This window comes from Oryzias melastigma, linkage group LG10, assembly GCF_002922805.2.
Source record: "Oryzias melastigma strain HK-1 linkage group LG10, ASM292280v2, whole genome shotgun sequence".
In the NCBI taxonomy this organism is placed as follows: Eukaryota; Metazoa; Chordata; class Actinopteri; order Beloniformes; family Adrianichthyidae; genus Oryzias; species Oryzias melastigma.
Window position 1 is genome coordinate 24394993 of NC_050521.1, and position 12399 is coordinate 24407391.

At 38.4% G+C, this 12399-nt stretch overlaps 1 protein-coding gene across 4 annotated transcripts in view; it reads left to right on the forward strand.

The window, feature by feature from the left end:
* The first annotated feature begins 250 nt into the window (after window positions 1–250).
* The window catches only part of LOC112153238 (long-chain-fatty-acid--CoA ligase 1), a 15417-nt gene continuing 3268 nt past the window's right edge, over window positions 251–12399 (forward strand). The window contains exons 1-14 of one of the 4 annotated variants that reach the window (XM_024283280.2): window positions 251–399; window positions 2494–2715; window positions 2893–3007; window positions 3110–3174; window positions 4048–4149; window positions 4231–4330; window positions 4421–4596; window positions 8225–8257; window positions 8338–8389; window positions 8469–8542; window positions 8631–8708; window positions 8783–8917; window positions 8999–9133; window positions 11677–11772. In XM_024283280.2, the coding sequence (XP_024139048.1) occupies window positions 325–399; window positions 2494–2715; window positions 2893–3007; window positions 3110–3174; window positions 4048–4149; window positions 4231–4330; window positions 4421–4596; window positions 8225–8257; window positions 8338–8389; window positions 8469–8542; window positions 8631–8708; window positions 8783–8917; window positions 8999–9133; window positions 11677–11772 (1458 nt within the window). In that variant the 5' untranslated portion in view covers window positions 251–324. Of the gene's footprint in view, window positions 400–2452; window positions 2716–2892; window positions 3008–3109; window positions 3175–4047; window positions 4150–4230; window positions 4331–4420; window positions 4597–8224; window positions 8258–8337; window positions 8390–8468; window positions 8543–8630; window positions 8709–8782; window positions 8918–8998; window positions 9134–11676; window positions 11773–12399 lie in introns of all 4 variants that reach the window. The other 3 variants (XM_024283279.2, XM_024283282.2, XM_036214083.1) reach the window with 3 other exon arrangements.

Below are 12399 nucleotides of genomic sequence, written 5' to 3' on the forward strand. Positions count from 1 at the left end.
AAAGGTGAGACCACCCTAATGCAGTTGGACCATCGCTGCAACACTTTTCTCCTCTTCAAATTTTGTTAAAGAAGTTTAAGAATTAACCAAAAGGGTATTGACGATTTCTGAAATCAACAAACTAAAATGAATATTTTTTTGTGTCTGTGCGATTGGCCTCGTCAGTGAATGAGGTTATTGACTGTTCAGTCGAGACAATCCGACTAGCCTTTCCTGCAGCCAGCCAATCTGATGTCTCCCTGTTGTCTGATTGACCTTTGACTAGATAACTATCTGAGCTCAAACATCGCTTTTGAATAGAATCGCTATGAGAGCGGTCAGTGGATGATCAGCTGGGAGTCGACTATCACACCAGGTTATTGTCTGGTGCAGGGCAGCAGGAAGACTAAAGGACGACAGGTATGTCTTTAATTTGTCCCTGTAAAAAGTAAAGTGTATATGAAGTCGTCCTATTGTCACTCAGTGAAGCTGAATTAATTTACAACAGGTTTTTCTTCTAACTTTCTGACGAAAATGCCACACAATCCTCTGCAGGGTGGCACAAACCTGCCCTACGCTTGAGGTAGTTTTCATTTAAGAAAGCAGAAACCCGTAGTTTATATAGTTTCTGAAAACTAATGTACAACTTAAAAACTCCTTTTATAAGGTCACTAGCTTATTTCCTACTTTTTTATTGGATTTTAACAGCTATGGTACTTCACAGTAAGAGTCGTAGTGATTGTTTCCTTTTAGGGGTTGTGTGTTTTCGCTTTGTGTGTTTGTGCTTTTCACGCTTGTTAACGTCAAAGCTTTCACATAGTTTGTATTTTCTGATATTTTGCTGCTCTTTAACCCTTAGTAGTCTCTGAACCAACTTGACTTTTTAGAATGACAGATATGAATTCCATCACTGCTCACTACTTAGTGCACAATATTTGGCGTTCACCATTTTTGTGGGATATCCAAATCTACAACTTCAAAATTTCACTGAAGTCTCTGCAAAAAATGCATGTGCATCAATGCTCACCAGATGGAAGAATTTACACTCACTGGTCACTTTATTAGGTTAACCTTTTAAGTACCAGGTTGGACCCCTTTTACCTTTAGAACTGCTTCTGCCCATGGTGGCATAGATTCAACAAGGTACTGGAAACATTCCTCAAAGAGTTTGGTCCATATTGACATGAATCACACAGTTGCTGCAGATTTGTTGGGTTCATCCCAAAGTTGATCTATTGGGTTGAGATCAGGTGACTGTGGAGGCCCCTAGAGTCTGGTGACCTCATTGTCATGTGCAAGAAACCAGTCTGAGATGATTCCAGATTTATGACATGGAAGTAGAATCAGAAGATGTTATACTGTGGTCTAGAAGAATCATAGAATCAATTCTGAAGCTGACAGGTAGCCAGCGCAGAGACCACAATGAAACAACACTCAGGTAGGCAGTGGTGTTGTAACCATGCTCATTCGGGACTCAAAGTTTGCCAAGAAAATATCCTCCATATTATTACACCACCACCAAAGTCTTGAATCATTGATACACGGGTTCATGCTTTCATATTGTTGATGCCAAATCCTGACCCTACCAAATGTGGCAGCAGAAATGGAGACTCATCAGACCACAAGACGTTTTTCCAATCTTCTATTGTCAAATTTTGGCGAGTCTGTGTGAATTGTAGTCTCATTTTCCTGTTCTCCGTTGACGGGAGTGGTAGCCGGGTTGTTCTTCTGATCTGTAGTCCATCTGCCTCAAGGTTGTTGTGCGTTTAGAGATGTTCTTCTGCTGGTCATAACCTGTGGTTATTTGAGTTACTGGTACAGTCTGGTCATTCTCCTCTGACCTCTGGCATCAACAAGACATTTCCACCCATAGAAGTTCCTTTCACTGGATAGTTTCTCTTTTTCTGACCATATGATTGGCTTAGAAATTTTAGTTAAAGAGCTGTTGGACAGATGTGCGGTGAATGTATACCATGATGCATTGCATTAGAACAATTCTGATTCATAAATATATATTTATTAGGTTTTTCTTAAGCAAATAGGTGATATTTGCTATTACAAAAAATAAATAAATAAAAAAAGTAGTAGTAAACGTGTCTGAATTAAGTCCCACACTATAATGTTGTCTGGTAGGGGTTAGGGAGCATAGGGGGAATTTTATACCCTAGAAAACAACAGTTTGCCATAATCACACTAAAAAGACAACTGGGAAAGCTTTAAAAATAGATCAAAAGATGATCAGAGTGGGACATTTATGTGTCTGTCAATAAGTTGAAGCTTTATTTCTGCTTTAAGCCTTGTAAATGTAACTTATAGCTAACCTGGTGGTTCAATATAGCCACCTCAGCCTCTAACCTGCTTGCATAAAGCTGCAGAGTTCTGCTCTTGTAGAAGTTAAATGATTTTTCTCTTCTGGTGATCTCCTGCCCTGAACTCTTCCTCACCTGTGCTCCAAACCCACCTGTCGCCATAGCAGCGTCATCAGAAGGTTTTCCCGCGTCATTGTCCCAGCAGATCCCCATTTACAGCAGCATCAGCATCATGGTCGGTCAGGATTTTTTACGGAGGCTGAACGTCCCCGATCTGGAGGAAATCAGCCATTGCATCAAGAATGCCTCCGCCCCCTTGCTGGTCAGCGTGGGCGCCATAGCTGCCGCAACAACCTACTACCTGGCAACCCGGCCCAAGGCCCTGGCGCCACTGTGTGACCTTCACAGGCAGTCAGTTGAAGTGGAGGTAGGTTGATTTATAAATCCTTAATAAGAGAACCACACAGTCGCTGGTTATTGTCTTATGTTATCGTGAAACACCTTCAAGACACAATCCTGAAACACTATCAGTGGCAATAGAGGTTTGTTGACCAGTTCTATAAATTAAGCCCATTTGAAAGTATTTTTAAATCTCCATCACCAGGGGGAAGGTTTGGCGCGGCGCTCTGTTTTTGCAGACGACGGTAGTTTCCTGACTCACATTTATGAAGACGCCAAAACGATGTACGAGTCCTTCCTCAGAGGGATTAAAGTCTCCCGTAAGCCACATACCACATTTGATTGACATTTTCTCTGTCTTTACTCAGTCTGTAGAGCTTTTTAAGCTGCGCAGGTTTTCAGATTCTATTCCTTTCTTCCAGAAAACGGTCCATGTTTGGGCTCCAGGAAACCGAAGCAGCCGTACGAGTGGATTTCCTACGGGGAGGTGAGCTTCACAACAGATGCAGCAAGCACGAGTCTTACCAAAGACTCTAAAAATGGGATAGAGTGCCTCCCTAATCGACACTAAACATTAACAGATTGGATTGGGTTAGATAAACCCCCAAATGGTTCCCAAGCGCGGCTGAGTCTGCAGCTCACCACTCCCTCAGGAGATGGGTTAAATGTAGAGAACAATACACTTCAGCGAACAGAACTTTAGCTTTCACTTTAACTTTATATCCATCGTGATAAAAAAGGAGATAAAAAATAAACTAGTTTGACTTACAAATAAAGGGGAAACATGTAAATAGAGACATCATTCGCAGACAGGTTAAACAACTTTGTCACCATGAGCAACATTCTGGTGAAAATTCAAATTATAAGCAATAGTTCTTTTTTGCATTTATTTTCTGGTACCTTTTGTTGACATGTTGCTCTTGTTTTTTATTTTTTGTTTCTTTTGTTCACTATGCCCAATTTTCATTTTCATTAGATACTAGGTGCATTTTTGAGCATGTGGCGGAGTTTTATTTTCACTCAGAGGCGCAGTAAAAAAGAATTACAGAAACAATCTGTAGGCCGTAATTACACCTAAAAACTTAAAAAAAAACTTTATAAGACTAATAAAAGTTTTATTTTATAAGACTAATAAAACTCAGATCCTCCATCTGTTTATAAAAATATTTATCAAGTCTTCTGACTTGGTTCTGTTTGATGGAAACAAACTGTAAATAAGGAATAAAATATTAAAAGGAGCTAAAAAGAAGTGTTCACATGGCACAAAAGCTTTGAATCATCTCTTTTTTTTCTAATCTATAGCCTTTCAGAACATGTCCAGTTTTGAGTGCCAATTTAAAAAGTCATTTGTGTCTTTTAGGTCAAACAAAGAAGCGAGAACCTGGGCTCAGCTTTTCTCCATAAAGGACATTCAAAGAGTGTGGATCCTCACATCGGTATCTTCTCCCAGAACAGGCCTGAGGTACGCAGATGCTTCTGGAAAACTTTACTGTTTTATTTAGACAGTTTAAACAAAAGACATTGAACCTTTGTGTGTGTGTAGTGGACCATGACTGAGTTGGCGTGTCACACATACTCACTGGTGTCGGTTCCTCTGTACGACACGCTGGGAACGGAGGCCATCTCTTACGTCATAAACAAAGGTTCGACCACACACAGGAAGTTCCTTGCCACCATTATCTCAAAGGATGCTCACGTCTTTGTTTGTTTTTTTGTTTTTTTGGCTTCTGCAGCATCCATCTCCACCGTGGTGTGTGACGTGAAGGATAAAGTCAACCTCATCCTTGACTGTTTCAAGGACTCAAAGCATTCGTTAAAAACCATAGTTTTAATGGAGGAGCCGAATGAAAGCCTGGTGGAGAGGGCGCGGGAAGCTGGAATCCAGATCCTGAGCCTGGCGGCGATGGAGGTCTAAATCATTCACACTTCCATGAGCCTAAAGAACTAAGCTCTGAAAAGTTCCTGAAAAATTTGCATCATTGGCACCATGTTTACATACACCAGTCATAATAAGTTGGGGATGAAATTTTTTGGTCAGGGGCCATTGCTGGCCACACCGTAGAAACCACTTCTGGAAGTGTGACAGTTCTGGCACCCTGTGGTGGAGCATCATCATCCATGAACAGAAAGTTGGGAATGTGTTGGTGGATTTGGGGGTTAATGATGATGATGGGTTCTATGGTGAGTCTGGGTTAAGAACCTGCACTAATTGGTTCATGTATATTGGCTAAACCGGTTTTGTACTGACTGGTAGGTGCCTGGCCAGACTGTTGCACCTCCAAAGACAACCCTGGGGATTATGTTGACCTAGCTCAGGGGTCCACAACCTGCGTCTCCAGAACCACAATAAGGTTCTTTTATTAAAGAAAAATAACAAAAGTTTCTAAATTTAAAAAAGTAGCTACAAAGTAAGAATTGATAAAGTATTAAAGGGGAAAAAAGTAAACTCACTCAAACTTGAACCCATTTACAAACAGTTAAAGGACGTTGAGCTACAACATGTTTTTGTTCATCCTGTCCTGTACTACAAAAATCAATGGACGTCAATAACTACAACCTGTATTAAGACACACTGGATTACTAAGCAAATTTCAATTTTAAGTGTGTTCAAAAACATGGCAGAGGTCACTTAATTAGTTCGGATTTCATTTACATTTTTTTGCGCTATACAACATATTGCAAAAAATCAGGTATAGAAATACATACAAAGTTGGTGCAGGAAGAGGCAAAAAAACCATATGGGCTTAAATTAGAGCCTCTACCCAATAAAAACTTTAAAATTGACATAAAATACAATTTTATACATTCACAACACATCTTTAAAAAAGCAAAACATTAACGTTTCATAATACAATAATTTTATTATCAGTGATTGCCTTAAACTTTTTCTAAAAGAAGTGTCCGACATGCTATCCACAACCAGATGGCAAAGTTGACCCCATATTTCTAGCAGAGATGCGCCAACAACAGTGAAATTAACTATTTTTTTAATCATTGCTGACATTACACTTGATACTACTACTTTTACACTTGATACTACTACTTTAAATGCATTAAGATGATCATATGTGACAGTGTGTCAGAAAAAAAGCTACTTTCTTCTAATGTATCTGTTTTATTCATGCAAATTAACAAAAGTTCCTTTTTGTTAATCATAGTTATAACAATGGCAAAAATAAAAATCTGTGTCTTGTTTTTTTAAGAGGTGAAGGAAGACTTTGTGGCTCCTGGTGGGTCGTAGTCTTTGAGAAATCAACTCGAATGGTCTTTTTCAGAGTTGAAGGTTCTAGACCCCTGACCTAGCTGTATTGCTCACCACATGTTCTCTAGCGATGCAGACGACTGTCAATGGCTCTAGAAAGACGGTAGACCACTTCTGCATTGTCCAGGTCACATGATCTTGTACTGCAAGCGTTCACTGTGATGTCATTGGAGTCACCTGCAATGGTTGTCTAGCATTCAAGTCAAAACGCAGCTGATGACACTCTGAGACTCACCAGGCAAAATCTAACCATACAAAACGAAGCGCGCTATGACCCGGTGGCGCCACTTGTCCGTTAAATGACGTGTGTACTCGATTGTCTGAATGAGGATCTTGAAAATACTTATTGGCAAAATTAGCTTTTTGTACCAATAGAATGTTGAAATTGAGGTCACATTGAAAGGGTTTTTCTTTTGTATTTTTTGGGTTTTGACTCCAATAACTAGGACATGCTGTACAGTGAGATTATTACATGGAAAACACAAAAGGCGGTGTGTATCACCCCAAAACAGTTGCCTCCCTATCCTAAAAATTTAAACAAAGGTTTCTCTAACTCATTGTGAGTAGTGAAATCCACACACATCCGTGTGGTTCAGTTTTCCCCAATCTCATGAACTTATTTCATGTCGCCATGACAATCCCACCCGGGTGGCGAGCATCACACCTGATATGATTAGATAATGAAGCCACTGAAGGAGCTTCTAGGCTTTCATGTTGGCTTACAGTGTGTTATCATGTTGCTGTGGCAGCTCCTGGAACCTGTCATTAGAAGGAAGAGAGGGGTGTTTAGTTTCTCATACAGACAATGAACATCTTTATCCAGTTGGAGCAAGAGGAAACATGCATCCTGAATGTGACAGAAATGTAAAAAGCTCACTCCCAGGAAATTAGTTTGTTTTTATTGAAATTCGGCCATATATCACGATATTTCATTTGACAATACTTGTATCAATTTAAAATGTTGACAGGACATTTAATTCATTATTTATGAGCGTCCTTTTTATTTGTTTTTCACCTAAACCCCCGACCTCTAGTTGGCATCACAGCTCTTCACCACGACCTAAACAACAACATCTTCTGAGAACCTATGGAGCTAAATTGGGTTCAAATTATTTGAAACCCAAATAAAACAAATTGAAAAAAAAATATTGATTTTTAGCCAAAAAAAGGGTAAAATGTCCAAAACTTTTTGCTACTCTGAAATAAACTTAATCATTTTCAGCTTCAAATGTTCTTCAAACTCAAAATTTCAATTTCAAACCTTGAATTCAGTTTTTCAAGTCTTTTTTTTACTTTCAACATTTTTTTTTTTGTTTTCGAATGTGAAAACTTCAGTTTCAAAACTTTTTTCTCCCTATTGTGGCATGTTGGGGCGGGGCTAACACGAAGAACCAATCAAAATTGATGAGGGTGCATTCACTGACTCTCAGAACTGTGATCATTACGATCAGAAAATGACTATTTAGTCTGTACTATCATCGTCTGAAGTTGTCCCAAGACGGATGGAAAAGGCTGAGTTGTATCACGTACAAACCGCGCGTCCAAAATGTTCTTCTAGCCCGTTCAAAGCTCCATCTTATTGTGTTAAATACAGGCATCGAAAATGTGCTTATGCTTGGATAAAATGACTAACCACCCTCATTGATTTTGATTGGTCCTTTGTATTAGCCCCACCCCAATGAGCCACAACGGGGCCACAAGTTTTGAAACTGAAAGTTTTCGGTTCAAAAACAAACAAAAAAAAAAAGAGTTTAAAGTGAAAACAAGATTTCAAACTGAAAAAAAGCTTTGAAATTTAAGTTTTGACTTTTGAAACCTAAAAAAATTGAAAATTTGAAGCTGAAAATATTTAAGTTTATTTTAGAATAGAAAAGTTTTGGACATTTTTTTTTTTTTGGCCACAAAACAATATGTTTTTCCATTTGCTTTTTTGGGGGGGTTCGAATAATATAATTAATAATTTAGCTCCATAGAAATCAGCTTGTGTTAAATGTTCAGTCAGTGTCACAGTTTTGGTTGTTAGGAGACATGCACTAAGTTTTGACTTTTGATGGAAACTGAACCGAAACTCTGGTACAGTCTTTGGATATTTTGCGATACATACATCGTGAGACACATTTCGGGATACGTATCACATCACCAGACTCTTACCAATACACCCCCCCCACAAGTGAAAGGATTGCCAACTCTTCTTAATTTGTCTTTTTTATGATATCACCAGTTATTATTTTGTGTTTTGCTTCTGTTTTTTTGAACAATGACTTGTTTTTTTCAGGCTTTAGGGAAGGCCAACCATCAGCAGCCAATTGTAAGTCATCTCTGAGCTTTAGATCCCCTCTTATCGGTTATCCCTTCTCTGTTTGAACGTCGTCTCCTCTGCCCCTCCAGCCCCCACAACCCGAAGACATGGCAGTGATTTGCTTCACCAGCGGGACAACAGGTGAGACCAGTTTTCTCTGGACTTGATCACCAATACAGAAACTCATCAGAATCTCAGAATGGAGACGTTGACTTTTCAGGAAACCCTAAAGGAGCCATGCTGACTCATGGGAATATCATGTCGAACTGCTCGTCTTTTGTTAAACTGACAGAGGTGAGCGCCGAGGCTGCGTTTGCACTAACAAATGTCTTCAAATCAAAAAGTTTTTATCTGTTTATCTTTTCGTTCATGTGCGCTGTAGTTCTGCTGTCCCATAGATCACACAGACGTCCACATTTCCTACCTGCCTCTGGCTCATATGTTTGAGAGAGTAGTCCAGGTACGTCAACCCAGCTTTAGTTTGAACTGCCTGGCGGTCGTCGCACGCCTTCACGCTTTGCTTTCGTCCAACAGGGATCCATGCTGTTGCACGGAGCCCGAATCGGCTTCTTCCAGGGGGACATTCGGTGGCTGTTTGACGATCTGCACACCTTGAAACCCACTTTTTTCCCAGGCGTTCCTCGACTCCTCAACAGAATTTACGACAAGGTCTGGTGTGCTTTTAATGCACTTAAAGTGACTAAAGCGTGCAGAGGCGGTTCTGCTGAGGCCTCCTGTCCATCTCTGCAGGTCTACGGGCAGGCAAACTCCTCGTTGAAGCGCTGGCTGCTGCAGTTCGCCTACAATAGGAAGGAGGCGGAACTGAGGAGAGGTATCGTGAGGAAAGACAGCATCTGGGATCAGCTCATCTTCAAGAAGGTCCAGGTACATCTGCACCTCACTGGGAACTACTGGGCTGTGCAGGATAAGTCCTGTAGTCATGTGATTCACAAGACTGTCGTTATTTCATTTACTTTAACTGTAAAACAATTCAACTTGCAATAGTTTGATTTGATTTATGAATCAAGACCAACGATTCTCAGATCAAACCACAATTCTTACTATTTAATATATTATGTTGGATTGTTTGCTACATGTCTTTTTACGGGATGCAAAAAAATTAAGATATGTATTTAAACCTTTATTTATTACAGGTCAGAATCAACAAAACACAACCGATATATAGTCACATTTATAAATTGATGGCTGAGGTGCACATAGATGGTAAACTATTTGGGATTTTACATCCCTGTTGACCTAAAGAGGTCTTGTTTGCTCCAGACCTCAGATTTTATATGCAAAGCAAAACTTTGGTAAAAAGTTTGATCTTTTATGAGTTCAAAGGACATATTATCTTATGCTGCACAACATTGGTTACTGGCTCCACTGAGATGTTTGGCAGAGAGCATCTTTTATTTTGAAAATAAGCTATTTGAGTTTCTGTCAAACATGGAAAAAAAAAAATCACATTTTGAGAGATGCTATGTTCTTTTTAGATTTTTGCTTTTGTTTGTGCCAAAAATAGACATAATTCAAATTTATTATTAAAAAAACAGATGGTCATGAATTCAAATTTATTAAAGGCTAAAGTAAGACAATGCGGCTCCGTCTAGGTTTTGATCAGTAGAAATCGAGCACAAATGGCTCTTTTACTGTTAAAGGTTGCCGACCCCTGGTTTAGGCACAGAAACTTATCCTGCACTCATGTTGTTTTTCTGATATTCATGTGAGATTTCCCAGTTGGACCGACGCTCATTTTTCCGATTATTCCAACACCACATGACACCAATTTCCCTGAATTTTCCATGAGGGACATCAACCCTTTGGTGAAATTTACACTAAAATGAGAAAATCAAAACAAACTCCAAATTATTCTGTTTTTAAAATAATTTAAAATAAAACTTAAGGCATGTTTTTGTCCAGATCCCATGTTGTTTCCTTCTTTTAAAAGGTGAGTTGCCAAGAAACGCCAGGAATCTGCTCCTGGTCCAGCTTTTCTGTCAAATTTTAAAACCCTTTGTGGCCCACGAGTAAGAACGTTTCCCCATCCCTGATCTAAACTGACAACATTGTTTCCAACAGACATGTTTTATAAATTGACTTTTTTATGTTTAGTGGAGGAGCAACAACAAAAAACAAACACTTAGATGAACATGTGCAGACACGTTCCAGTACGACTTCTCCACGATTCATAACAGGATTTTTGTAATATTCTTAAACTCATACTCATAATTTTTTATTCAAATTGTCTAGTATATTTAAAACTAAATCTGTTTTTCTTAACTAATTTCATTAAACTGAACTTCAGTCTCATTTTTTCCATCTCCAAAAAAAAAACTTTGAAAATAAGAACCTTCACCAACACTTAGAAAAGTTAATTACTGTACTTTTACATGTTTTTGTTCTTAAAGTCCAACATTACTCTGTAATTTTAGAGCAATAATCACATTTCCTAGAGTGTATTTTTACTATACTCTACTATAAATATTGCAGATCTGAGATCTCTGACATCACAAATATTTGCATTTAATTTCTGTGGAACAGATTGCAGATATCCAAGTATATCTAGTAGTCGTCACAGTTCTAGCAGATACTAAAGTCATTGTAGACTGATTCATTGAATTTTCATTTAATTCAAATAAAAACAAATTTAGTCAATCCATATAAGAACATTAGATTATATTTTGTAAGGATATTTTATTTGTAGGATAGAATAGATTTAATTTTACTTAATGTGTTTAATAGAAGTGAAACATTTATTTAAAAGATCTTTTCCAATAAAACAATATAATATTTTAAATACATTCACTTAGTCTTATTTGGAATCTAATTTAGTCATAAGTTGGAGGAAGTTCTAAGATGCTGTTGTCTATTTAAAGTGTGCTAAAGTGTCATATAACCGCAGATGTTGATTCTAATCTGAAATCAGTCTTTAAGTCAGGGCTAACAGGGTCTGCCAGAGCAGAGTATGTTAGAAAACAAGCTCTGTCCCCACCCTCGCTTTAGGGCTTTTTTCAGCCTGGAGCCAAATTCTCTCTAAATATAGTTTTTTTTAGCTGCTTAGAAAGAGAAGTCTTTTTTTTTTTGCAACTGCAGGATGTCATAGATGCCTAAAAACAAACTAAAGGATCATTTATTTTAGTATAAAAAGCTGAAGGCTGAGGAACTCTCGCAAAATACTTATAAATTAATTTTTAAAAAGAATAAACTTTTTAGTTTATGTTAGCTGCACCAGTGTCATCTGATTCACTACCATTTTAATGAACACATACTCACAAAAATGGTTGTAATCTTAATATTTTTATATATGTCCTCCATCATGAGATAAAAGCTACAAGAACATGTTATAATTTTTAAGTAGTCACCGGGTTTGTTGCATTCATGCTGAAAGAGTGAGTTCAAATGAGGTGATGTGCTGCCCCCTACAGGCCAGCCTCGGGGGCCGTGTGCGTCTCATGCTGACTGGAGCTGCTCCCATCTCCCCCGCCGTCCTCACCTTCCTCAGAGTTGCAATGGGCTGTCAGGTAAAGCAAACAGGCGCAGAGGAGAGCCGTGTTGTCTAACCGATGACAGTTTCCGTCATCACTGTGGTTTTTCAGTTGCTTTTACTCTGCAGTGATTCAGTGCACCACATGTCCAGCCAGTAGTAGATTCTATGTACATTTTGATCCATGAATTGAAATAGTCCCTTTTTTACAGTCTATATATATATATATATATTACCAAAATGGATACAAACTATATATCAACTACAAATGTGCATGAGAACTGGACTACATGACTCCTCCCCCTTGCCTTCAAAACAGGAAGTACCCACTGGCTCCAAGAATTTAAAAATCTACTTTTATTGAGAACTAAACAGATATTATTAAAAAAAAAAAAAGCATACACATTCGTCACTGTGTAACCAATTGTAATTGACCTGAAACTATGGAGCTAAATCGGTGCCAGTATATTTGAAACCAAAATGAAACATTTTGAAAAAAATATTATTGTTTGGCCAAAAAAATAGGTCTCAAAACTCAAAATTTCAATTTCAAAACTTTTTTTTCAGTTTCAAACCTTTTTGTTTCGTTTACGAATCTGAAATTTTCCGTTACAAAACTTTTGGCCCTCTTGTGGCGCGTTGGGGCGGGGCTAACACGAGGACC